Raw genomic sequence first — 27,515 nt, 5'->3', positions numbered from 1 at the left:
ATACTGAAGCTTATGATCTTTGGTGTTGTTTTAAAATTTCTAAACACATTCAATATTTTTATTAATGTATATTAAACTCTTTTTCATGGTACATGGGCATTGTCTTAATTTTTTGTCAATTAATTTAGTAAAACTTCATAATACTCCGTAAATTGGTGGACTAAACCGCTACAAAATCGCTATTCTCTAGAAAAACGGAGACAACAAAGGTTCCAAACCTCTTTCACCGTCATCATATGTTAGTGAATGATGAACTATGCATTAAAAAAATATTTTCATATTTTTTAAATTTTTCTCAAAATCTATGTGTTAACCCCTACGAAAAGTTTGATTTTTTGGTAAATGTTCTATATACTGAAGCTTATGATCTTTAGTGTTGTTTTAAAATTTTTAAACAAATTCTACATTTGTATTAATGTATATTAAACTCTCTTTCATGGTACATGGACACTGTTTTAAATTTTTGCCAATTAATTTAGTAAAACTTCATAATACTCCCTAAATTGGTGGACTAACCGTTAAAAAGTCGCTATTTTCTAAAGAAACAGAGACAACAAACGTTCCAAACCTTTTTGAACTTTATCATATGTTAGTGCAGGATGCAACTATGCATTAAAACACTATTTTAATATTTTTAATTTTTTTTCAAAATCTATGTGTTAACCCTTAAGAAAATATTGAATTTTTCGGTAAATGATCTATATACTGAAGCCTATAATTTTTAGTCTTGTTTTAAAATTTCTAAACATATTCTACATTTGTATTAACGTATATTAAACTCTTTTTCATGGTACATGGGCATCATTTTAATTTTTTTTCAATTAATTTAGTAAAACTTCAAATACTATCTAAATTGGTGGACAAACCACTATAAAATCGCTATTCTCTAGAAAAACGGAGACAAAAAGGTTCCAAACCTATTTGACATTCATCATATGTTAGCGATTTTATTTCAAACCTCTTTGACATTCATGTTAGTGAAAGATGCAACTATGCATTAAAACAGTATTTTCATATTTTTGAATTTTTCTCAAAATCTATGTGTTAACAACCCCTACGAAAATATTGAATTTTTCGATAAATTCTCTATATACTTAAGCCTATAATATTTAGTGTTGTTTTAAAATTTCTAAACACATTATACATTTGTGTTAATGGATATTAAACTCTCTTTCATGATACATGGACATCGTTTTAATTTTTTGTCAATTGATTTAGTAAAACTTCATAATACTCCCTAAATTGATAGACTAAGCACTATAAGATCGCGATTCTCTAAAGAAAGGGAGACAACAAAAGTTCCAAACCTCTTTGACCTTCATCATATATTAGTGAATGATGCAACTATGCATTAAAACAGTATTTTCATATTTTTAATTTTTCTCAAGATCTATGTGTTAACCCCTACGAAAAAATTGAATTTTTCGGTAAATGGTCTATATACTGAAGCCTATGATATTTAGTGTTGTTTTAAAATTTCTATACACATTCTACATTTGTGTTAATGTAGATTAAATTCTCTTTCATGGTACATGGACATCGTTTTAATTTTTTGACAATTAATTTAGTAAAACTTCATAATATTCTCTAAATTGGTGGATTAACCACTATAAAATCGCTATTCTCTAGAAAAACAGAGACAACAAAGGCTCCAAACCTCTTTGACCTTCATCATATGTTAGTGAAGGATGCAACATGCATTAAAACAGTTTTTTCATAATTTTGATTTTTTTTCAAAATCTATGTATTTAACCCCTACGAAAATATTGAGTTTTTCGGTAAATGCTATATATACTTAAGCCTTTGATCTTTAGTGCTGTTTCAAAATTTCTAAACACATTCTATATTTGTATTAATGTATATTAAACTCTCTTTCATGGTACATGGGCATTGTTTTAAATTTTTGTCAACTAATTTAGTAAAACTTCATGATACTCCCTAAATTGGTGGACAAACCCCTATAAAATCGCTATTTTCTAGGGAAACGGAGACAACAAAAGTTCTAAACATCTTTGACATTCATCATATGACAGTGAAAGATGCAACTATGCATTAAAACTGGAATTTCATATTTTTTGAATTTTTCGCAAAATCTGAAAATATTGATTTTTTCGGTAAATGCTCTATATACTGAAGCCTATCATTTGTAGTGTTGTTTTAAAATTTCTAAACACATTCTACATTTGTTTTAATGTATATTAAACTCTCTTTCATGGTACATGGGCATCATTTTAATTTTTTGTCAATTAATTTAGTAAAACTTCATAATACTCCTTAAATTGGTGAACTAACCACTATAAAATCGTTATTTTCTAGATAAACGGACAACAAAAGTTATAAACCTCTTTGAACATCATCATATGTTGGTGAAGGATGCAACTATGCATTACAACATTATTTTCATATATTTGAATTTTTCTCAAAATCTGTGTGTTAACCCCCCCCACGAAAATATTGAATTTTTCGGTAAATGCTCTATATAATGAAGCCTATGATCTTTAGTGTTGTTTAAAATTTTCCAAACACATTCTACATTTGTATTAATGAATATTAAACTCTCTTTCATGGTACATGGGCATCGTTTTATTTTTTTTTCAATTAATTTAGTAAAACTTCATAATACTCCCGAAATTGGTGGCCTAACCACTCTAAAATCGCTATTCTCTAGAAAAAAGGATACAAAAAAGCTTTCAAACCTCCTTGACCTTCATAATATGTTAGTGAATGATGCAACTATGCATTAAAACAGTATTTTCATATTTTTGAATTTTTCTCAACATATATGTGATATCCCCTAAGAAAATATTGAGTTTTTTGATAAATATTCTATATACTGAAGCCTATGATCTTTAGTGTTGTTTTAAAATTACTAAACACATTCTACATTTATATTAATGTATATTAAACTCTCTTTCATGGTTTACAAGCATCGTTTTATTTTTTTGTCAATCTATACTATTATTTGAGAAGTGAATTTGCTGATTTGTCATCTTATCCATAATTTTAGGCAATTTTACTTATTTATCATGTTTTTATTAAGTTTTAGCTAAATCATTGAGTTATTATTAGTTTTTAGTTGAGTTACTAATTTATTAATTTAAAAAAAACCCTTATCGAATCTTAAATATAATTTAAACAAATTTTATTTTAATAATATTAATTTATATGTTATATTAAATATTTAGTTAATTTTTCTTATTTATCATATTTTTATTAGGTTTTATAGTTTTAGTTGGGTTATTGATTTATTATTAGTTTCTAACTTATTCACTAATTTATTAATTTAAACAATACCCTTAATGAGTTTTATATATAATTAAAAATGACTTTTATTTAATAATATTAAATTTATATGTTATATTAAATAATTTATTATAAAATAATATAATACAATTATCAAAAAACATATTAAAAATAAGATAAGTTATATATATATATATATTGTGTTGCTATCGGGAAACAATATTTTTATTATAACAGTTAAAAATTAAGATACCAAATAATTTATAATTAAATACAGTATTAGTCAAGAAAAAACATTTATATAAAGATATTTTCTAAACTATTTCTAAGATATGAGTATTTTTTAACATATATTTTGATGTTTGATCTACGAAACAATATTTAGCATATATCAATATTTTGATGTTTGATTTAACTATTTGAAAACATAAAAAAAAACTTATTATGTTGGTTTTAAATTAGTAAAACAAAAACTAATAAGAAGATTATGCCCGTATATGCGGGCAAAACACCAAGTTAATTAAGTAAAACTTCGTAATACTCCATAAATTGGTGAAGTAACTACTATAAAATCGTTATTCTCTAGAAAAACAGAGAAAACAAAGGTTCCAAACCTCTTTAGCATTCATCATATGTTTGTGAAGGATGAACTATGCATTAAAACAATATTTTCATATTTTTGAATTTTACTCAAAATCTATGTGTTAACTAACCCCTACCAAAATATTGAGTTTTTCGGTGAATGTTCTATATACTGAAGCCTATGATCTTTAGTGTTGTTTTAAAATTTCTAAATACATTCTACATTTGTATTAATGTTTATTAAACTTTATTTCATGGTACATGGGCATCGTTTTAATTTTTTTTCAATTAAAAACTTCATAATACTCCCTAAATTGGTGGACTAACCACTATAAAATCGCTATTTTCAAGAAAAACGGAGACAACAAAAGTTCCAAACCTATTTGACCTTCATCATATGTAAATGATGAACTATGCATTAAAACAAAATTTCCATATTTTTGATTTTTTTCTCAAAATCTATGTGTTAACCCATACGAAAATATTGAATTTTTCTGTAAATGATCTATATGCTAAAACCTATGATATTTAGTGTTGTTTTAAAATTAGTAAACACATTCAAAATTTGTATTAATGTATATTAAACTCTCTATCATGGTACATGGGCATTGTTTTGATTTTTTGCCAATAAATTTTGTAAAATTTCATAATACTCCGTAAATTGGTGGACTAACCACTATAAAATCGCTAATTTGTAGAGAAACGGAGACAACAAAAGTTCCAAACCTCTTTGAACTTCATCATATTTTAGTGAAGGATGCAACTATGCATTAAAACAGTATTTTCATATTTTTGATTTTTTTCTCAAAATCTATGTGTTAATCCCAACAAAAATATTGAGTTTTTCAGTAAATACTATATATACTTAAGCCTATGATATTTAGTATTGTTTTAAAATTTCTAAACCCATTCTACATTTGTCTTAATGTATATTAAACTCTCTTTCATGGTACAGAAGCATCGTTTTATTTTTTTGTCAATTAATTTAGTAAAACTTGATAATACTCCCTAAATTGGTGGATTAACCACTATAAAATCGCTATTCCCTAGAAAAACGGAGGAAAAAGGTTCCAAACCTATTTGACATTCATCATATGTTAGTGAAAGATGAACTATGCATTAAAACAGTATTTTCATATTTTTGAATTTTTCTCAAAATCTATGTGTTAACTAACCCCCTACGAAAATAATGAGTTTTTCGGTAAACGTTCTATATACTGAAACCTATAATCTTTAGTGTTGATTTAAAATTTCTAAACATATTCAACATTTGCATTAATTTATATTAAATTCTCTTTCATGGTACATGAGCATCGATTTAAGTTTTTGTCAATTAATTTAGTAAAACTTCATAATACTCCCTAAATTGGTGGACTAACCACTAGAAAATCGCTATTCTCTAGAGAAACGGAGACAATAAAAGTTCCAAACCTCTTTGACATTCATCATATGTTAGTGACTGAAGCAATTATGCATTAAGACAATATTTAAATATTTTCGAATTTTTCTCAAAATCTATGTGTTAATCTCTACGAAAATATTGAGTTTTTCGCTAAAAGCTCTATATACTGAAGCTTATGATCTTTAGTGTTGTTTTAAAATTTCTAAACACATTCACATTATCATTACAAAAAAATCTCTTCTACAATTATGCATATGCAACAAAAATGAAATTGATGGGTTTTCAAAAAATAGATCTGAAGATTTAGTTACGATTAGAAAGAGAAATTCTAGAGAATGTTTGCTACCCTGAAATTTTCTTATCTTTCTTAACCCCGCCTCACCACTCCACTTCCCCTCATCAACTAATTAATGAGAGCTTCCCCTTGTTGTGGAAGTAACCAAACCCTATTTCCGATAGGAGTAGTTGACAATTGAATCCAACTTTTTCCATTATTTTCTTTCTACATTTTTACTAAGCTATATTAAACTCTCTTTCATTGTACATGGGCATCGTTTTAATTTTTTGTCAATTAATTTAGTAAAACTTCTTAATACTCCCGAAATTGGTGGACTAACCACTATAAAATTGCTATTCTCTAGAATAACGGATACAAAAAAGGTTTCAAACCTCTTTGACCTTCATAATATGTTAGTGAAGGATCCAACTATGCATTAAAACAGTATTTTCATATTTTTGAATTTTTCTCAAAATCTATGTGTTATAACCTCCTACGAAAATATTTAGTTTTTCGGTAAATGTTCTATATATTGAAGCCTATGATCTTTGGTGCTGTTTAAAAATTTCTAAACACATTCTACATTTGTATTAAAGTATGTTAAACTCTCTTTCACGGTACATGGGCATCTTTTTAATTTTTTGTCAATTAATTTAGTAAAACTTCATAATACTCCCTAAATTGGTAGACTAACCACTATAAAATAGTTAGTTTCTAGAGAAAAGAAGACAACAAAAGTTCCAAACCTCTTTGAACTTTATCATTTGTTGGTGAAGGATGCAACTATGGATTAAAATAGTATTTTCATATTTTTGAATTTTTCTCAAAATCTATGTGTTAACCCGTACGAAAATATTGAATTTTTAGGTAAAAGCTCTATATATTGAAGCCTATGATCTTTAGTGTTGTTTTAAAATTTCTAAACACGTTCTATATTTGTATTAATTTATATTAAACTCTCTTTCATGGTACACAAGCATCGTTTTATTTTTTTGTCAATTAATTTAGTAAAACTTCATAATACTCCCTAAATTAATGGACTAACCACTATAAAATCGCTATTCTCTAGAAAAACGGAAAAAAAAAAGGTTTCAAACCTCTTTGACATTCATCATATGTTAGTGAACGATGAACTATGCATTAAAACAGTATTTTCATATTTTTGATTTTTTCTTAAAATCTATGTGTTAACTAACTAACCCCTAAGAAAATATTGAGTTTTTGAGTAAATGTTCTATATACTGAAGCCTATGATCTTAAGTGTTGTTTTAAAATTTCTAAATATATTCTACATTTGTATTAATGTATATTAAAATCTATTTCATGGTACATGAGCATCGTTTTAATTTTTTGTCAATTAATTTAGTAAAACTTCATAATACTCCTTAAATTGGTGGACTAACCACTATAAAATCGCTATTCTCAAGAAAAACGGAGACAACAAAGGTTCCCAACCTCTTTGACTTTCATCGTATGTTAGTGAATGATGAACTATGCATTAAATCAGTATTTTCATATTTTTGAACTTTTCTCAAAATCTATGTCTTAATCCCATACGAAAATATTGAATTTTTCGGTAAATGTTCTATATACTGAAGCCAATGATATTTAGTGTTGTTTTAAAATTACTAAACACATTCTACATTTGTATTAATTTATATTAAACTCTCTATCATGGTACATGGGCATCGTTTTAATTTTTTGTCAATTAATTTAGTAAAACTTCATAATACTCCCTAAATTGGTGGACTAACCACTTTAAAATCGCTAATTTCTAGAGAAACGAAGACAACAAAAGTTCCAAACCTCTTTGAACATCATTATATGTTAGTGAAGGATGCAACTATGCATTAAAACAATATTTTCATATTTTTTAATTTTTTCTCAAAATCTATGTGTTACCCACCCCCTACGAAAATATTGAATTTTTTAGTAAATGATCTATATACTTAAGCCTATGATCTTTAGTATTGTTTTAAAATTTCTAAATACATTCTACATTTTTATTAATGTATATTAAACTATCTTTCATGGTTCACAAGAATCATTTTATTTTTTTGTCAATTAATTTAATAAAACTTCATAATACTCCCGAAATCAATGGACTAACCACTATAAAATCGCTATTCTCTAGAAAAACGGAAAAAAGGTTCCAAACCTCTTTGACATTCATAATATGTTAGTGAAGCATTAACTATGCATTAAAACAGTATTTTCATATTTTTTTAGTTTTTCTCAAAATCTATGTGTAAACCCCCTACGAAAATATTGAGTTTTTCGGTAAATATTCTATACACTAAGCCTATGATATTTAGTGTTATTTTAAAATTTCTAAACACATTCTACATTTATATTAATGTATATTAAACTCTCTTTTATGGTACAGAAGCATCTTTTTATTTTTTTTCAATTAATTTAGTAAAACTTCATAATACTCAATAAATTGGTGGACTAACCCATATAAAATCGCTATTCTCTAGAGAAACGGAGACAAAAAAAGTTTCAAACCTCTTTGACATTCATAATATGTTAGTGAAGGATGCAATTATGCATTAAGACAGTATTTTAATATTTTTGATTTTTTCTCAAAATCTATGTGTTAACCTCTACGAAAATATTGAGTTTTTCGGTAAATGCTCTATATACTTAAACTTATGATCTTTAGTGTTGTTTTAAAATTTCTAAACACATTCTAAATTTATATTAAGGTACATTAAACTCTTTTTCAAGGTACATAGACATCGTTTTAATTTTTTGTCAATTAATTTAGTAAAACTTCATAATACTCCCGAAATTGGTGGACTAACAACTATAAAATCACTATTCTCTAGAAAAACGGATACAAAAAAGGTTCCAAACCTCTTTGACCTTCATAATATGTTAGTGAAGGATACAACTATGCACTAAAACAATATTTTCATATTTTTGAATTTTTCTCAAAATCTATGTGTTAAACCCCTACGAAAATATTGAGTTTTTTGGGTAAATGTTCTATATACCCTATGATCTTTGGTGTTGTTTTAAAATTTCTAAACACATTCTACATTTTTATTAATGTATATTAAACTCTCTTTCATGGTACACGGGCATCGTTTTATTTTTTTTTGTCAATTAATTTAGTAAAACTTCATGATACTCCCTAAATTGGTGGACTAACCACTATAAAATAGTTAGTTTCTAGAGAAAAGGAGACAACAAAAGTTCCAAACCTCTCTGAACTTCATCATATGTTGGTGAAGGATGAAACTATGCATTAAAATAGTATTTTCATATTTTTTGAATTTTTCTCAAAATCTATGTGTTAACCCATACGAAAATATTGAATTTTTCGGTAAATGTTCTATATACTGAAGCATATGATCTTTAGTGTAGTTTTAAAATTTCTAAACACATTCTACATTTGTATTAATGTATATTAAACTCTCTTTCATGGGACATGGGCATCGTTTTAATTTTTTGTCAATTAATTTAGTAAAACTTCATAATACTCTCTAAATTGGTGGACTAACCACTATAAATTCTCTAATTTCTAGAAAAACGGAGACCCTCTTTGAACTTCTTAATATGTTAGTGAATGATGCAACTATGCATTAAAACAGTATTTTCATATTTTTGATTTTTTCTCAAAAATCTATGTGTTAACGAAAATATTGAGTTTTTCGGTAAATGTTCTATATACTTAAGCCTATGTTCCTTAGTGTTGTTTTAAAATTTCTAAACACATTATATATTTGTATTAATGTATATTAAACTCTCTTTCATGGTACATGGACATCGTTTTAATTTTTTGTCAATTAATTTAGTAAAACTTCATAATACTCCCTAAATTGGTGGACTAACCACTATAAAATCGCTAATTTCTAGAGAAACGGAGACAACAAAAGTTTCAAACCTCTTTGAACTTCATTATATGTTAGTGAAGGATGCAATTATGTATTAAAACAGTTTTTTCATATTTTTGATTTTTTCTCAAAATCTATGTGTTAACCCTTACGAAAATATTGAGTTTTTCGGTAAATTCTCTATATACTTAAGCCCATGATCTTTAGTGTTGCTTTAAAATTTCTAAAAACATTTTACATTTTTATTAATGTATATTAAACTCTCTTTCATGGTACATGGGCGCCGTTTTAATTTTTTGTCAATTAATTTAGTAAAACTTCATAATACTCCCTAAATTGGTGGACTAACCACTATAAAATCGCTAATTTCTAGAGAAACAGAGACAACAAAAGTTTCAAACCTCTTTGAACTTTATCATATGTTAGTGAAGGATGCAATTATGTATTAAAACAGTATTTTCATATTTTTGAATTTTTCTCAAAATCTATGTGTTAACCCTTACGAAAATATTGAGTTTTTCGGTAAATTCTCCATATACTTAAGCCCATGATCTTTAGAGTTGCTTTAAAATTTTTAAACACATTTTACATTTTTATTAATGTATATTAAACTCTCTTTCATGGTACATGGGCGTCGTTTTAATTTTTTGTTAATAAATTTAGTAAAACTTCATAATACTCCCTAAATTGGTGCACTAATCACTATAAAATCGCTATTCTCTAGAAAAACGGAGAAAATAAAGGTTCCAAACCTCTTTGACATTCATCATATGTTAGTGAAGTATGAACTATGCATTAAAACAGTCTTTTTATATTTTTGAATTTTTCTCAAAATCTATGTGTTAACTAACAACCCCTACGAAAATATTGAGTGTTTCGGTAAATGTTCTATATACTGAAGCCTATGATCTTTAGTGTTGTTTTAAAATTTCTAAACACATTCTACATTTATATTAATGTATATTAAACTTCTCTTTCATGGTACATGGGCGTCGTTTTAATTTTTTGTCAATTAATTTAGTAAAACTTCATAATACTCCCTAAATTGGTGGACTAACCACTATAAAATCGATATTCTCTAGAAAAACGGAGACAAAAAGGTTCCAAACCTCTTTGACCTTCATCGTATGTTAGTGAAAGATGAACTATGCATTAAAACAGTATTTTCATATTTTTGAATTTTTCTCAAAATCTATGTGTTAACCCATACGAAAATATTGAGTTTTTCGGGAAATGCTCTATATACTGAAGCCTATGATCTTTAGTGTTGTTTTAAAATTAGTAAACACATTCAACATTTGTATTAATGTATATTAAACTCTCTTTCATGGTACGTGGACATCGTTTTAATTTTTTGTCAATTAATTTAGTAAAACTTCATAATACTCCCTAAATTAGTGGACTAACCACTATAAAATCGCTAATTTCTAGAGAAACGGAGACAACAAAAGTTGCAAACCTCTTTGAACTTCATCATATGTTAGTGAAGGATGCAACTATGCATTAAAACAGTATTTTCATATTTTTGAATTTTTCTCAAAATCTATGTGTTAACCCCCCCAACGAAAATGTTGAGTTTTTCGGTAAATGCTCTATATACTTAAGCATATGATCTTTAGTGTTGTTTTAAAATTTCTAAACACATTCTACATTTGTATTAATGTATATTAAACTCTCTTTCATTGTACACAACTTTATTTTTTTGAACTCCATGAGAAGACTGAAAAGTTTGCAATATCCATTTTCAGGTGACAAGTGTGGAAGCAATTAAAACAGCCAAACTTCTTGCCCTGAAAGAAGGATTGCTGGTATAATCTGTCGGTTTATTGATTCTCTTTTTGGTTTAAACCATAAAAACCAACTTTTATGATAAGTGTTATTGTCTGTCAGGTTGGAATATCTTCCGGAGCTGCTGCAGCCGCTGCGATAAAGGTGGCAAAACGGCCAGAAAACGCTGGGAAGCTCATAGTTGTAAGTGAAACAGAGCTATAAACCAACCTTTTATCTTTAAACCGAAATGAAACCGGATTTTAAAGTGAATAACTCGGTTATCGATATCTCGTCCGGTATTCAGGTAGTTTTCCCAAGTGGTGGTGAACGTTACTTATCGACTCCAATGTTCGACTCGATCAGATGTGAAGCAGAGAATTTGGCAATTGAATGAGAGAGACTATCCACTACTACTACGTTATTCGGTTCGGTTATGTAATAAAGTTACCAAGATACCGGTTTTGTCATTTTTGACAACACATAAGTGTTGTTTGACTTGAAATGACGTAATATTGTTTCCAGAATAAGAAAATTCTAGACATGCATTTTCTTCTTTTTTTTTGACAAATTCTAGACATGCATTTACGTAAACAATACGTCGATTAAATTTCTACCAAGAACAAATAAATAACAAAAATTAAAGCGAAAACCTGGCCGATTTGGTAAAGTTTTCTTTTTTTGTAAACCGATTTGGTAAAGTGTAAACTTCAAAGCAATCTAATTACTCTATACTATAGTCTATACTAGTGTCCAAGAAACTAAACTGTTCAACATGAGGTGGCAAAAAATGTTAGGGAATTATGTAGTAACAATTAAAAAGTAAGCTGTAAGAAACATAACTAACACTACTATATAAATGTATTCGCTACAAGAAAACGTGTCCGTAACAACGAACATTTACGACGAAAATATTTCGTCGTAAATTTACATGGTCTTTACAACGAAATTACGAGGAATATAACTTTCGTCGTAAACGCCATGTAAATTTACGACGAACTGATTTCGTCGTAAACTCCATGTAAGTTTACGACGAATGTACGTGGAATGAGAAATACGTCGTAATCATTACATCGACATTACAATGAAGCATGTTACCGTTATATTTAGGTGAAAATGTGTATTCAATGTGCTTTAACTTACATAATTTCATCGTAAAGTCGTTGTAAATAATATGTTAAAACCATGTAAAATTCATGTAAAATATTCCTTGTAAAATCGTTGTTATATTTCAACTACCCAACTCGAAAATTTCTCTATATATATGTCATTTCCCACAACTCTCTTCCTCACAACACACAAACGGGAGAAAAAAAAATCCGAAAAAAAAAATCAGAAAAAAAAGATTTCAAAAAAAAATCTAAGAAAAAAATGGCCGGTGGCGGTAGTATTTACGAGTTACGGAGTTGGATGTATTTGCACAAAGATTCCGACGGGAGGGTGACGAACGCATTTCTGAGCGGGCTAGAGACATTCATGCACTAGGCGGGCTGTACACCGATCACACAGGAAAGCGGTAAGATGTTCTGCCCCTGTCGGAAATGCAAGAATTCAAAATTTGCACGTAGTGAAACTGTATGGAAGCATTTAGTAAACAGAGGATTTACACCACAGTACTACATATGGTATCAACATGGAGATGGTTATGGGGGAAATGAAGCTAGTAGTAGTAATAATAATTTTGAGGATGGTCAACATAGTGAAGAACCGAATCATTTGCATAATGAATATAATTATCATCAAGATCATGAGCAGATGGTAGATCATGATAGGGTTCAAGATATGATTAGTGATGCATTTTTAGAAACAACTACAACAATAGCTGATGGAACTGGAAATGTAGAAGAACCTAATTTGGATGCAAAAAGGTTTTATGAAATGCTAGATGCTGCAAATCAACCAATCTACACTGGTTGTAGAGAAGGTCTCTCTAAATTGTCTCTAGCAGCTAGGATGATGAATATTAAAACGGATCATAATTTACCTGAGAATTGCATGGATGCATGGGCGGAGTTGTTTAAAGAGTATTTGCCAGAAGACAACGTGTCTGCTGAATCTTATTATGAGATTCAGAAATTGGTTTATAGTCTTGGGTTGCCTTCGGAGATGATTGTAATGATAGTGATGAGAACGAAAACGATTTAGAGTGATGTAATATTGATGAGAATGAAAACGATTTAGAGTGATGTAATATATGTCTCTGATGTTGTATTTCTCTATTGTAACGTATGTTTAAAGAAATATTGTTTTTTACCATCCTAATGCATGTGTAACAAATGTTGTTTTATATAATATGTATTTGTGTTAATTTTAAAAAAATTATTTGGAGTTTTAGGGTTTTAGAGTTTATGTTGGAGAAAGAGCACAAAGTAGTAGAGAAGAAGAGATATGATGTTACATGATATGTGACTTTGGGGTTTAGGGATTTCATTCTCGGTGTTTAGGGTTAAGCGTTGTAAAATCGTCGTAAACCGATGTTTCCACGTAATTTCGTCGTCAATGGAAAAACGCGGGCCTGGTAACTTCGTCGTAAACGTGGGCCTTGTAAATTCGTCGTAAACCGATGTTTCGACGTAATTTCGTTGTAAATCGAAAACGCGGGCCTGGTAACTTCATCGTAAATGAAAAATCGCGGGCCTGGTAACTTTGTCGTAATGTTACGTCGCGTTTACGACGAAACATTTTTTATATATTGGGACGCCGAGACGAGGCTGCCTCGTCCATTCCTCCTAAACTCCTCTCCTCTCCCTAAGGTACATTCTCTTCCCTCCTTTTTTTTTTTTTAAAGTTAGTTTAGGTTATTAATTAGTTAGGTAATTAGTTTAGGTGATTATTTAGATAATTAGTTTAGGTGATTAGTTAGATGACGGAATCCTATAGTTTAGGTGATTAGTTAGGTAACGGAATAATTTTTTAATTATGTCGTCATAATTGATTAAATTTATTTAAATTTTTTTTAGATGGCTCCTAGAAGGAAACCAGCAGCACCTACTTATGCCCAGTTGTTTGGCGATGGTTCTGGTACATCTTATTCCGGTCCATCGTCTTCCGATGCAGTTCCAGACTCTCAGGCTTCTCAGAGAGTTTTTTCGAGTCCTCCTCTTCCACCGCAGATGCCTCCACCTCCTCCTCCAGCGGCTGCACCTGAGCCTGTCCCAGAAGGTGCAGTTCATCCGGATTTGCGTGTGCCTTCATATGCTCCCTTCGCGAGATATACGGTGGAGGATTTGCTTGCCCAGCCTGGACGGGAGGGTTTGGATGTTCTAGACCCCGATAGACCCCGAGGAACTTATTGGTAAGTTATTAATTTTTATTACTTTAAATTTTAATTAATTTTTATTTTGTAACGGTTAAATTGTTTTTTTTCAGGTTTGGGGCTAACAACCGTGTTAGCCGGAGCGTTTCGGCGACGATTAAGGGTTACTACGACGGGGCATACCCGAACTGGAGCAAGACACTAAATCACGTTAAGATCACGTGGTTTAAATGTTTTGCGGTAAGATTTTTACATTTAATTAAATTTTCACTTTTAAATATATATATATATATATATATATATATATATATATATATATATTTTTAATGTCTATTATTAATTGTAATTTTTATGTTTCAGCAAAAGTGGCATTGGTCTTTGGGAATCACCGAGAGGGTGAAGGCGGAATTCGTTGCAAAGGAAAAGATACGCCTTTGCAACACAGTCTCTGATTGGAAGGACAAGTGGGAGATCTACGGGTATGAGGGAAAGCCCACTGAGCTCACGACGAATGTGTGGGATGGCCTCATCGCCTATTGGGAGGACCCCTCTTCGATCAGAAAGGCCAATTCGTGCTCAGCTTCTCGAAGGACGAAGGATAAAGATGGTCATTTGCCCATGCTTCACAGAACCGGACAAAAACCTCATGCAGGAGTCCGTCTAGAAGCTGTAAGTTTTGTTTTAAATATATATTTTAAAATATTCAATTAATATAATTTATAATATTTAATTTAATTTTTTTTTTGTAGTTCGAGAAGACAGGAGTCTTACCTTCTCTGTCTGACCTATTCAAGATGACTCACGCCACATCCGACGGAGTTTTTGTGGATCCTGCATCTGAGAAACTCTTCCAAACAGTGGCTGGTCGGATTGAAGAACGGGAGACGCAACTAACCCAGAAGTTTCCCGATGGATTACCAGTCACATTGTCCACCCAAGAGGTCGACAGAATCTTCGAAGAGGTAACTTAAAATTTTAGTTTACATTATTTTAAATATTTTAACATAATTAACTATATTAATATATGTTTTGATTTTATAGGTGGCTCCTAAAAAGAAGGGACGGATAGTCGGTATAGGCTCTGTTAACGAAGTTGCAAGGGCAACTTCGTCATACACTTCGAGACGGGATGAAGAGACTGCTCAAATGAAGGCTCAAATGGATAGCCAGCAGGTTCGTTTAGACTCTATTGAGGATTTGCTAGACGTGATGGCCGTGGGAAACCCGTTTATGCAGAGAATGTTGAGTGAGAGACGAGCCGCTCTTGGAATGCCACCACGAGATCCCCAAGAGTCCGATCCAACCCGTCAACAGCCGAGCAACCCCACCAACTACTTCGACAATATGTAGTTTTTTTTCTGTTTGTATTATGAATTTAAATATTATTGTATGACTTTTTAAAAATATGTTTTCCAATTTCATATTTTGTTTTAAAATTTAAATTATTTTAAATTCTGAATATTAAATATAAATTAAAATCTATTATATACTAATTAATAATAATATAATAAGAAACGATGTAAACTCCTCGTAAACATTACATGGAGTTTACATCGAATGTTTACGAGTGATTAACATCGAAATATTTACGAGGATTTTACATCGAAATGTTTACGAGTGATTTACAACGAAAGTATTTACGTTTGCTTTACATCGAAATAATTACGTGGGCTTTACGACGAAGTCTTACGTGGCGTTTACGACGAATCATTTCCCTGCGCTTTACGAGGAATATATTTCGTCGTAAACGTAACGAGTCGTTTACGACGAAACCTCCGTTACGATGGACGTTTAACAACGAAACGTCTTTCGACGTTAATTCGTCGTAACACCCCGTTTACGACGAATTTACAACGAATACTGCTAAAAAATATGTTTTCTTGATTAAAGTATTCATCACGAGTATCATGCGCTGTGTTAATTATATATTGTACGTGGCAATCATTGATGCATACAGTGTACTTGGTGATATATTTATATCATTCTCTTTTCCTTCCTAAATTTTCCAACTTGAATAATTTCTCCTCTTTAGGTTTGATTTTCCTCTTAAGAACACCAATGCATGCTTTGCATTACTCGCTGAGATACATCATTTGTTACATCTTTTGAATTAGTTTGTGATACACTCATGTTTTTCTGCTGTTCAACCTGTGTTCTACTCTGGTTTTCATTTTTCTAGTTTGAGTTTTTTAAATGATACATTGTCTCGTTTTCAATCCACTGATTCGGATCTGAAGCAGTTTTAAAGCTGACACTGCCTTGTTTCTTACACAATAGCTGATTGGGTATTTAACTCTTGCAGGAACTTTTATTAGCATGGAGTGCTCTATCAAGGATGACGTGACTCAAGTAAATCTGAAATCTTATGAACTTTTTCCATCAGTTGTAACGGCCACGTTCTAAGTTTCTCTGCTCCACTTAGTTCCATGTGATTGGTTCTATGCGTTATGTGACAGTTGATAGGTAACACTCCAATGGTGTACCTGAATAACATCGTAGATGGTTGTGTTGCACGTATAGCCGCAAAGCTTGAGATGATGGAGCCTTGCTCTAGTGTCAAGGAACGGTATATATATATATATAACTTAAATAAACTCTCTCTCTTGTTTGCTACAAGTCATATCTTAGAAGTCTTCTTGGTTTTTTTTTAAATTGAATGATATTTTCCGTTTGCTAGAATCGCTTATGGTATGATCAAAGATGCAGAAGACAAGGGTTTGATTACTCCCGGAAAGGTATAACCATTAGATCATACAATTCGTATTTTTTACTTAAACATTGTAGCTTTAAGTCATGGTGAATAATTACTACTACTACTATCACTTCAGAGCACATTGATTGAGCCAACTTCTGGTAACACCGGGATCGGTTTAGCCTTTGTCGGGGCAGCAAGAGGTTACAAAGTTGTCCTCACACTTCCTCAAACAATGAGCCTCGAGAGAAAGACAGTTCTGATAGCATTAGGTGCTGACGTTCACCTCACAGATCCGAGGAGAGGCGTCAAAGGATTATACGAAAAAGCCAACGAGATATTAAGCAAAACTCCAGATGGTATCATACTTCATCAGTTCAAGAATCCTGCAAACCCACAAGTATATATTATGGACTTTCCTTATACCTCTCTCTCTTTCGTTATATCTTTTTCTTTTTTGTTTTTAATGCAGACTCATTATCGAACCACTGGTCCAGAGATATGGAGAGACTCTGCAGGGGAAGTAGATATACTGGTGGGCGGTGTTGGGACCGGTGGAACGATCTCTGGAGCAGGTAAGTTCCTCAAGGAGAAGAAAAAAGACTTCAAGGTATAAAACTTATATTTACAAGTCCAAAATCATAACATGAGAAACATTTTTTTTTTTGGAAAGAACATTTTTTTTTTTTTGTTTTACGAGCACTTGTTTGATACAACAGGTATACGCGGTGGAACCTAAAGAAAGTGCTGTACTCAGTGGATGTAAACCGCGTAAGAGTTGCTTCTTGAGTGTTAACATTAATACCTAAATAAAACTTTTTTTTTTGTTGGCTGCCATGTAAACTAGATCAAGTAATAAAACCATTTTAATCCGTGGATTTTCTTGCTGTCAAAACTTTTTTCTTGATCAACACGTTTTTTGGCTTTTCTTTAGGTCTACATTTGATCCAAGGTATTGGTGCTGGAATCATCCCAGACAATTTGGATTTCAGCATTGTTGATGAAATCATTCAAGTAATGTGTAGCAGATAATTTTATCTTGCTTTCTCTTCGTAAAAACATGCAATTAAATGTCATAGTCTGAGATATCTTTGAAATGTTTCAGGTGCCAGGCCTGGAAGCAATTGAAACAGCCAGACTTATTGCCCTGAAAGAAGGATTACTGGTACAGTCTGTCGGTTTAACCGGTTTAATAAACTAAAAAGCCAACGTTTCTGATCAAATTTTAACGTCTAGCAGGTTGGAATATCTTCTGGTGCTGCTGCAGCCGCTGCCATTAAGGTGGCAAAACGTCCAGAAAACGCTGGGAAGCTCATAGTTGTAAGTGAAACAGAGAGTTATTACTTTACATAAGTGTTTGATTCCTTAACCAAAAACTAGACCGGATCTTAAAGAAAAATAAATTGGTTATTGTCCGGTTTTCAGGTGGTTTTCCCAAGCGGTGGGGAACGTTACATATCAACTGAATTATTCGACTCCGTGAGACGTGAAGCAGAGAGTATGACATTTGAATGAAGCAGACTGAACGATATTCTATTTGATATTTTTCACTTTCTCAACTCCGAAAATATAAATATAAAGATTATTTTTTAAAAATTATTAAGTTTACAAATTTTCTGTGTGAATTGGTGTATAATAAAATCGGTTATAATGTAAAAAAAAAAAAAAAACGGTAATAACAATATTATTGTCTCTCTGTGGTTTGATTTGGCTTAAAAACTTGATATTTCATACGATTATTGCTCAATCAAATTCCATTTTCGAGATAATACGTTGAATTAGTTCACTAGACAATTTTGATTGAACTATAGACAAAACACTCACAGATTTCACCTTTGAGATAGGTTTTTTTTTTAAGCACATAAGATTTTATAGATAAAAGGTTTTTTTGGGTAAAAATAGATAGATAGATAAAAGGTTTACAAATGATTAATATAGAAATACATTATTTGTTGAATATATAGAGATGTTTGCAAGGATAAAAGCAATTACATTGGGGGATATTTGCAATAATAATTGCAATTACAGCCTCGAGGAATTCCAGGACCAGGGCTCAATTCATCACACCTTCCAATTCCTTTGTATTCATCCTTGCACTTTCCTCTGCATTGCTCTTCTCCTTTACACGTCCACCATTCATAACAGTCCCCTGCTTCTCCTACCATTTTCTTGTTTCCTATATAATCGTTACAAATAGAACAAAAAGAAACATTTACATTCTCAGTAAGGTTTGTCATTCCATTTTTGTAGATAAATTTTCTATGCAAATAATAAAACTCTACCTGAAGAAGAAATGATGAAAACGACCGTGAAAATGAAGAGGACAGATGAGGAAGAGGTCATCATTTTTTTTGAAAATTTTGTTTGGGTTTGATATGATTGGAGAATGGAGATGATTGATGATCTACCATTTTGGGATTACGTTTGAATTTATAGGTAAATATCGCATTTAGCATGTAATTTCTAGTCAATGTAATATTAATTACTAGCCAAAGTAAATACAGTATGTAATTCCTAGTCAAACTAAATATACATATAATAGCCCTTTTCTTTTCGAAGCCGCTGCGGTTGGCGTCAGCGATTAAATTTGTTAATGATTTCCTTCTTCATCCATCGCGGAAGAAGAAATAATTGACGCAACGACTATTTTTATGGGTATTGCCGGTGTTTATCCGATCGCTGAAAAAAACAGCGTCAACTGAATTGGTTGTTACGGCTGTTTTTATGGCCGTTGCGTTTAATTTTCCGGTGTCGTTGACTTGCTCTCCACATACTTAGGGAAAAAGTAACCTATAATTTTTGACGTTGGCCGCTAACGCTGCGTTCCTTAAAAGAACAGGGCTAATATATTCTTATAGGTCTTACTCATTTGAGAATTTTTTTTTATTTTATTTCTTATTACCAAAATGAATAAACCATCATTAATCCGCGGAGTTTCTTGTGATCACTTAGGTCTACACTTCCAAGGTATTGGGGCTGGAATCATCCCAGACAATTTGGATTTGATCGTTCTTGATGAAATCATTCAAGTAATGTGTAGCTGAGTTTTCTTATTTAATCTGTTTTTATCTCTTAAATGAGATGTCAAAGTTTGCGATATCTTTCTAATGTTTCAGGTGCCAGGAGTGGAAGCAATTGAAACAGCCAGACTTCTTGCCCTGAAAGAAGGATTACGGGTATAATCTGTCAGTTTTTTTTTTTTTTTGAAACACAAACTTTCATTAGATTCAAATTCAAAAACTACAAAGCCAAGACGGAATTAAACATCCTCTTGAAAATAATTCATGAACTACAATAGCGAATAGAACTAAGCATGATAAATCTTCATATGAAGTTGACAGCGAATTCAAAGCCAAGCTTGAATGCGTCGATAAAGCTTTCACGACAAAGTCGGACAGCTGAGAGATAGTCACAAGTGACGTTGAGAAACAGTCTTCACCAACGAGAGAAACCGAAGTAGTCTCGATTGCACCTTCAGGCCCCGTACAGACTGCTCCACAAGGTAACAAACCGGTGAGTAAACTGAAACTAAAGCTCGGAAAAGAATCCGAGAAAATAGAAAGGAGGCATGGTAGTGAAGTACTCTCCACAACAGAAGAGGAGGTGAGAGTTGTGCGACAACATGACATTACTAGCTTTTGATGGCTCAAAGCTGGACGCCGGAGTGGATTCCCACCTACATCGGTCGCCAGATTTGGAAACATATAGTTCAGAGCTGGAGGCCGGAGTGGATTCCCACCTACATCGGACGCCAACAGTTGTGAGAGAAGGTATGTTTGCGTTGGTTGATGGCATGGATTTTCGAGCCGGAGAAGCACTGAGGAAGAAAGGTTGAGATGTACAGATCTGAGAGTTTGACTCACGGATCTGAAATGTAGAGGACGCGGGCCGGCAAGGGTGATACAGCGAGCATGGAAAGCAACTAGCTTCATTGTCTGGGATTTTCCGGAGAACAAAACAGTCGAAGAAACCTTCAACCCAGAGAGGACCACCGGAGTTCCGATGGACATAAAGTTTGGACTTGAACGGAGGAACACTGAGCGAAAACGATGCGGAGGTACTCGATCCGGTGGATCCGGAGGCTCCGGAGGTGGACGGGGATTGAGGTTTCGGAGAAGAGAGGTTCGCCGAGGAGAAGACCCTGGTTGGAACTGCAAACGTTGAGTCATCGGTGTTGGGAGAGAAGGTGGGGAGATGACAATCGGAGCAAAACTCAGAAACGGCACGGACGAAGAGGAGGAGACGGAAACTTCAGAGGCAAGAACTGTCACCGGAGAAGACGTCGGAGGGAGATCTCATCCTGTAGTTGTGGCCGTCTTGGTCTTCGTGCCAGAGAGAGCAAGGTCTCTAGGGCGAACTCCTTATCGAGCCGGTGTTGTTAAGACTATATAATCTGTCAGTTTATTAATTCTTTTTTTGGTCTAAACCGTAGAAAGCCAATGTTTCAGATCAAAGTTATGGTCTGGCAGGTTGGAATATCTTCTGGAGCTGCTGCAGCCGCTGCAATTAAGGTGGCAAAACGTCCAGAAAACGCTGGAAGGCTCATAGTTGTAAGTGAAACAGAGCTATTACTTTGTAACTCCAGTTACATAAGTCTTCCCTTCCTAAACCAAAAGTCAGACCAGATGTTTAAGAAAAATACTTCGGTTAACGTTACATATCAACTCATTATTCCACTCGGTGAGATGTGAAGCAGAGAATATGGCATTTGAATGAAGCAGATTGCACCATATTCTGTTTGATACTTTTAATTTTCTGAACTCTGAATATATAAAATAAATATTACTCCTTGGATTACAATTTTTCTGTGTGAATTGATGTGTAATAAAATTCGTAATAACAATATTATTATTTTCTCTGGTTTCGAAACTTGATACTTAATACGATTATTTCTCGATCAAATTCAATTTTCCCAATAATACGTCGAAACATTAAATTATTATTAATTTTCATCAACAATTTGGATTGAAAATTGTGTGAGAAGAGGTAGATCGAATGGCAAGAGACTATAGACAAACACATCATTCATCTTTGAGATAATTATTTATGCTTTGAATCACACAAAATTTAACAGATAAAACGTTTACAAATTTTTTTTATCATCATAAAACGTGTACAAACTAACTATTAATATAGAAGAAGCATTATTTGTTGTAGATATAGATATATTAGCAAGGATAATAGCAATTACATTGGGGAGGAACTATAGGAGCAGTGATCTCATCACACCTTCCAATCCCTTTGTATTTAGCTGCGCACTTTTCTCTGCATTTCCTTCCTCCTTCACACGTCCACGTTTGAAAACAGTCTTTTGCTTCTCCTACCATTTTCTTGTTACCTATTAATTAAAATCGTAACAAAAATAAAACAAAAACAAACATTTACATTTACGTTAACAAAATTTTCAGTTAACCTAAGTATACAACAAAGTTTTTGTTTGTAACGAAACTTTCTAAGCAAATAATAAAATTTTACCTGAAGAAGAAATGATGAAAACAATCATAAGTACAAAGAGAACAGAAGAGAAAGAGATCTTCATTTTTTTTTTTATATATTTTCTTTGGGTTTGAGATGATTGAAGAGAATAGGCTTTATCTGATGATCTATCTTTCGGCTTTATTTATAGGCACACAAAGCAAATGTTAATTTTGTAGTCAAACGTAATATTTAATTCCTAGGCAAAGTAAATGTGTAACTCCTAGTCAAAGACTCAAAGTAAATGCATATACTGTATATTTTTTATATTAATGTCTTATTACTTAATTACTACGTAGCTTTTTAATCTATTCTATTAAAATATAGTCATATTTTTTATCTACCATACACAAGTCTATGTTAGACCATTCATTAGAAATTTAACTAAACATCCTAAAATTACTCATATATATGATATTTTCTTAAAAAAACAATATATATCTAAACAATAACATTTCTAAGAAAAGATAAATATATTGTCATTAGTTAATTATCATTTGATTGTTTATCATATTTAATATAGACCATATTTTATATATTCCAGTAACTAATTTTGAAATTAAATAGTATAGCCCAATTTTTTTTAAATTATAAAATTAAATTTTTATATAAAACAAAATAAATAATATTTTATTGGTTGTAACATTTTATGTTGATATTTTTAGTAAAAATAAAAATATTAAACTGAAATATAATATATTAAATAAAAAATATTTTAAAATATAACAAAAATAATTTAATTTATTCACATAAAACATTTCGAAAATAAACATTTCTAAACAAAGAAGCTAATAATTTTTTTTATTAATTCATATAAAACTAATGTTTAAAATTAAACTATTAATTTTGATGTTGCATTTTAAATTAATAAACAAAAATACTTCATTAATATATGATTTGTACAATATCATCAAAGAAATTTCAACAAATAAAAATTTTCAAAATAAAAATTATATACATAAATTTAATATTAGATATATATCTTTATAACATATTTTATATTTTAAATATTAATTTAAAAATATAAATATATACGCACGGATGTGCGGGTTAATATCTAGTTTATTTCTTATTACCAACTTAAATAAACTATCTCTTGAATAATTTTGTTAGAAATATTAAATAAAACACATTGATGACATTACAATCTTTCTAATATTTTTAGTCAAAGTAAATATATATATTCTTTTTTTATAACGCATATATATATATTCGTATATTAATTCTTAGTCAAAGCAAATATACATATGATGTTTTGCCTATTTGAGTACTTTCTTATTTCTTAATAGCACATATAATAATTTAAAAGGTCAATTTTGTCTATAAACATTAAAACACACACATAAGTTAAATTTCAATCGTTGTTTTTATCTTTATTTTTTATGTTATAGGAAACTTATTTTCACTCTGTTTTTCATTCTGAAAAATATGTTATGTTTTTTACTACTATATATTGAAAAACATAACAATTACCTATAACAATAATTTTCATGAACAAATTTCTCTAGAAACATTAATTTTTCATAACTCTGTAGGCTGTTTCTTGTAAGGTTATTTAATAATTAGTTATAAAAATTTTTTTTAAAAAATTAAGATTTAATCTCAATGAATTGTAAATTGATCCAGTTTCAGTCAACAAGTCAAAACTCAAAAGCAATCTGACGTCATTCTGTATTGACAATCCAACGGCTCATGTCTCATAAACTGATCCAACGGTCAGAAATAAAAGAAACGTTGCACGAAATTAGAATAATAGTCTTTTCTTCTTCCTCCCTCCCATTTAAAGAAGTGTCTCTTCCTCTCCCACTCTTCCTTCTCAGTAAAGCTAAAAAAATCATTTTACACACACAAAAAAAAAAAAGCTTTTCTCTCCTCAGACCTTTATCTCTTCTTCCTCCTCCTTGTTCAAACCCAAAGTTTCGATCTTTTTTTGCGTTTGTCTTAACTCTGAAGTCAAGACCATGGAACCCGGGCAGCAGGATCCAGTGACGTTAGGTCTTGAACATCGGTAAAGCTTCTAACTTTTAGTGCCCGTAGAGGAACTTGTTAGTGTTTGGTCTCTCCCATGGTTTACTTAGCTCGTTTCTGTTTGTTTGTTTGTTTGATGGGGTCTCTAAACTTTAGGGTCACGATGGATCAAGGGTCAATAGAACGGTTCATGACTCAGGTTACAGAGCAGGCTTTAGAGGTTGTCGATTTAAAGCGTCAGTGGAAAGAATACGAGGAGGCTTATGCATTGATGGAGGAAACTGTGAGGAACCATGTACTAGAGGCTAAGAAGAAAGAGGAGGAATCGGATATGAAGCACTCTCTGGAAACACATGTGATGATGTTGACTCTCGAGATGCAGACCGAAGAAGCGGTAGCTCAGCATGAGGAGCTGAAGCAAGAGGTTCAAGTGAAGAAAGAGGAGCTTGAAGCGAGGGAGAATGAGCTGAAGAAGAGGGAAGAGGAGTTAGAAGTGAAGAGGAAGTCTCTAGAGGTCAAGGAGAAGAACTTTGAAGAGCTGATGAGGTTGCATGATGAGACCATGAAGGAGGAATCTACTGAGATTGAGAAGAGGAACCAGAGACAAGAAGCAGAAGCTAGAGAGATTGAAGTGAAAAGGCATTCTCTTGAGCTCAAGGAGAAGCAGCTTGAAGAAAGAGAGGAACTACTCAAAGGGAAGAAGAAGAAGAGAGAATTGGATAAACGAGCAAAGAGTAGAAAGAGATCCAGAGATGAACTAGCTGAGAAGGATGATATAGATGAAGATTGCCTCATTAGAAAAAAACACAAACATGATGCTAAAGAGAAGGATCCTGAGCCATACTCTTGTCCTGATGCAGACTTCAACAGTTTCAACAACAACACAATAAGCTCTTCCGCTGTGGGACAAATATGGGCTCTCTATGATCCTTCAGATGAAATGCCTCGCTACTACGCTCGGATCAGGAAAGTTCTGAAACCTCAGCTGAGAGTTGGCATTAGATGGCTTGAATCAAAAGCAGCAAACAAGAAGCCAGTTCCAATCGCTTGTGGTGAATTCAAGTACGGTGACAAAACCACAAGCAGCCACTTGATGTTTTCTCATGAGATGCATCACGTCAGAACCGGCAAGAAGACCGTCTCCATAAACCCGAGGAAAGGAGAGACGTGGGCTCTTTTCAGAGATTGGAAGAAGGAGCAGCAGCAGCACAAGCGTCTGTATAGATATGACTTTGTCCAAATCGAGTCTGAGCTGGACAGTGATCACGGCGTTGGAGTGGCTTATCTAGGAAAAGTGGTGGGATTCACTTCAGTGTACGAGCTCGCTGAGCAACATGATTGCTTCAAAATGATGATACCGTCTGATGAGATGCTTAGGTTTTCGCATAGAGTTCCATCTTTTGTATTGACTGGAGATGAAAGAAAAGGTGTCCCTGCTGGCTCTTTCGAGCTTGACCCTGCTGCTATTCCTAAAGACTGTCTTGAAGATTTGAAGGTTAAACAAGAGAGAGTTTAAGTTCAGTGCAAGTCTGATGTGTCTTTTTTTTTTTAAAAGTATTTTATGTATGTTGAAGATGCACCAATGAACTGATGGATCTGTGTCGTTTATGTTTAGTTTGTTTTGGTGAAACATGAAGCTTTTTTGTATTTGATCTAACAACAGGTTTACAATGTGTGTGATGAGTTTTCATTACAAGAAATGAGAGGAATGAGTTATTTGCTCTCATTTTGTGAAGGAAAGTATTTGCTTATTGTACCCTTTTAATTTACATAATTTTCAAATCAGCCCCTAATGAATCTAATAGCTATTTGATGTTGGTAATTCATACTTGCTGTTAAGAGGGTCTTGAGTGGTTTAGCTAGTGAATATTAATGAGGAAACGTGAATGCTTACCAAAGTGAAAGTGAAGAAACGCAAATGCTTTGGTGCTTTGTGGAAGATATCATCTGCCCATGACCATGATGAATCAGAGGCCCAAGCTGAAGCTATTGTGAAACGGAATATGGGAGAGGTATTCTTCTGACTATAATAAGTTCACTTGGGCAAAGTCAAGCTCACAAGAAGATGACAGAGTTGATCCTCGGCTCAAGAATATAATAGGCCTCTGTTATCAACAAGAGCTGGCTTGTAACCTGGTTGTTTTGCATGATTGGTTTGGTTTGATGTTCAATGGTTACTGGTCAAGTGATCGAGTTTGATCAAGCATGTGAACTTTCTTTTTGCTTCATTTGCTTGTTATGGTCTTTGAGCTTTTCTGTTTGTTTGATTGCTTCTAGACCATTATGGTAACATAAGATGAATGTTGGGATAGTGAAACTGATTCTTACATATATATATTTTAATTTTTTGTTTAAATCATTGTCTTAGTTCTTTTGATTTGTTTCAAGCAATATTTTGAAAACCGGACAGGATACCGACTCGGTATAGGTACAAAAAATCAAATAATTGACCGTTCAGATTATCGTATTTATTTTTTCTTACAATTAAAATTCCAATTTTTATAAATATGGCAAAATAAGAATAGTACATGAGATCTAAAAATATGTTTTTACATCATTTCTTATGAAATAAAATTTAAAAAACTAATTAAATAGTGATATTCAAATATTAATTTTGAAATACTAATTAAATTTTAATAACAACTGAAAACATATTAATTATATGTTAGTATTTTAGAACCTGATTTTGAAATTGACCCGGGTCACCGGATTTTTGCCGGTTTTATTTAAATTCGGGTTTTAAACTAAACCAGACTCGGTTTCTTCAACGAGTCACGGTCGAACCAGTACAACCTGCCGGTCCGGTCCGGTTTTCAAAACCATGGTTTCAAGTAAAATGCAAAATTTGAATTACAAATGAGATAATAAAATCTCAATTAAATTTTAGTAAAAAAACCCAATACAACGGCTAGAATCAACAAAAATTACGTACAACATTGACACAAGTCAAAAGCAAAAACCTTACATCATCTTGTATTCACAATCCAACGGCTAAGATCTCTTAACTTCAT

At 31.8% G+C, this 27,515-nt stretch overlaps 4 protein-coding genes across 4 annotated transcripts; 2 read left to right on the top strand and 2 right to left on the bottom strand.

Annotated features, from left to right (window-relative positions):
• The first annotated feature begins 16,229 nt into the window (after window positions 1-16,229).
• On the top strand, window positions 16,230-18,646 carry LOC106345637 (bifunctional L-3-cyanoalanine synthase/cysteine synthase D1-like). The gene is made up of 10 exons (XM_022703702.2): window positions 16,230-16,718; window positions 16,826-16,935; window positions 17,047-17,104; window positions 17,198-17,461; window positions 17,534-17,671; window positions 17,781-17,832; window positions 17,996-18,075; window positions 18,167-18,226; window positions 18,301-18,381; window positions 18,487-18,646. The coding sequence occupies exons 1-10, from the start codon at window positions 16,686-16,688 to the stop codon at window positions 18,574-18,576; spliced, it is 966 nt and encodes a 321-aa protein (XP_022559423.1). The 5' UTR covers window positions 16,230-16,685; the 3' UTR covers window positions 18,577-18,646.
• Window positions 18,647-20,236: 1,590 nt separating this feature from the next.
• LOC106453002 lies at window positions 20,237-21,630 on the bottom strand. The gene is made up of 2 exons (XM_013895215.3): window positions 20,645-21,630; window positions 20,237-20,551 (listed from the first exon to the last, which is right to left on the bottom strand). The coding sequence occupies exons 1-2, from the start codon at window positions 21,228-21,230 to the stop codon at window positions 20,295-20,297; spliced, it is 843 nt and encodes a 280-aa protein (XP_013750669.1). The 5' UTR covers window positions 21,231-21,630; the 3' UTR covers window positions 20,237-20,294.
• A 589-nt stretch (window positions 21,631-22,219) lies between these two features.
• LOC111206406 (putative defensin-like protein 184) lies at window positions 22,220-22,907 on the bottom strand. Its single transcript, XM_022703132.2, has 2 exons — window positions 22,537-22,907; window positions 22,220-22,399 (listed from the first exon to the last, which is right to left on the bottom strand). Exons 1-2 carry the CDS (start codon window positions 22,598-22,600, stop codon window positions 22,230-22,232), a joined length of 234 nt encoding a protein of 77 aa, XP_022558853.1. The 5' UTR covers window positions 22,601-22,907; the 3' UTR covers window positions 22,220-22,229.
• Window positions 22,908-23,954: 1,047 nt separating this feature from the next.
• LOC106454339 (DNA ligase 1) lies at window positions 23,955-26,756 on the top strand. The gene is made up of 2 exons (XM_013896470.3): window positions 23,955-24,544; window positions 24,661-26,756. The coding sequence occupies exons 1-2, from the start codon at window positions 24,498-24,500 to the stop codon at window positions 26,018-26,020; spliced, it is 1,407 nt and encodes a 468-aa protein (XP_013751924.1). The 5' UTR covers window positions 23,955-24,497; the 3' UTR covers window positions 26,021-26,756.
• The last annotated feature ends 759 nt before the right edge of the window (window positions 26,757-27,515 follow it).

The sequence above is a fragment of the Brassica napus genome, chromosome C5 (genome assembly GCF_020379485.1).
Source record: "Brassica napus cultivar Da-Ae chromosome C5, Da-Ae, whole genome shotgun sequence".
Classification (NCBI taxonomy): domain Eukaryota; kingdom Viridiplantae; phylum Streptophyta; class Magnoliopsida; order Brassicales; family Brassicaceae; genus Brassica; species Brassica napus.
The sequence above is the reverse complement of the archived record's forward strand: the minus strand, read 5'-3'. Positions and strand labels throughout refer to the sequence as shown.

Coding starts and splice junctions, on each gene's coding strand:
- LOC106345637 (XM_022703702.2), top strand. CDS start 16,686: ATGGAGTGCTCTATCAAGGATGACGTGACTCAA. Junction 16,719..16,825: donor TCAAGGATGACGTGACTCAA/GTAAATCTGAAA, acceptor GTTATGTGACAG/TTGATAGGTAACACTCCAAT. Junction 18,076..18,166: donor TTGTTGATGAAATCATTCAA/GTAATGTGTAGC, acceptor GAAATGTTTCAG/GTGCCAGGCCTGGAAGCAAT.
- LOC106453002 (XM_013895215.3), bottom strand. CDS start 21,230: ATGACTCAACGTTTGCAGTTCCAACCAGGGTCTTCTCCTCGGCGAACC. Junction 20,552..20,644: donor CTCCTCTTCTGTTGTGGAGA/GTACTTCACTAC, acceptor CTTGTGGAGCAG/TCTGTACGGGGCCTGAAGGT.
- LOC111206406 (XM_022703132.2), bottom strand. CDS start 22,600: ATGAAGATCTCTTTCTCTTCTGTTCTCTTTGTACTTATGATTGTTTTC. Junction 22,400..22,536: donor TTTCATCATTTCTTCTTCAG/GTAAAATTTTAT, acceptor TTTAATTAATAG/GTAACAAGAAAATGGTAGGA.
- LOC106454339 (XM_013896470.3), top strand. CDS start 24,498: ATGGAACCCGGGCAGCAGGATCCAGTGACGTTAGGTCTTGAACATCG. Junction 24,545..24,660: donor ACGTTAGGTCTTGAACATCG/GTAAAGCTTCTA, acceptor TCTAAACTTTAG/GGTCACGATGGATCAAGGGT.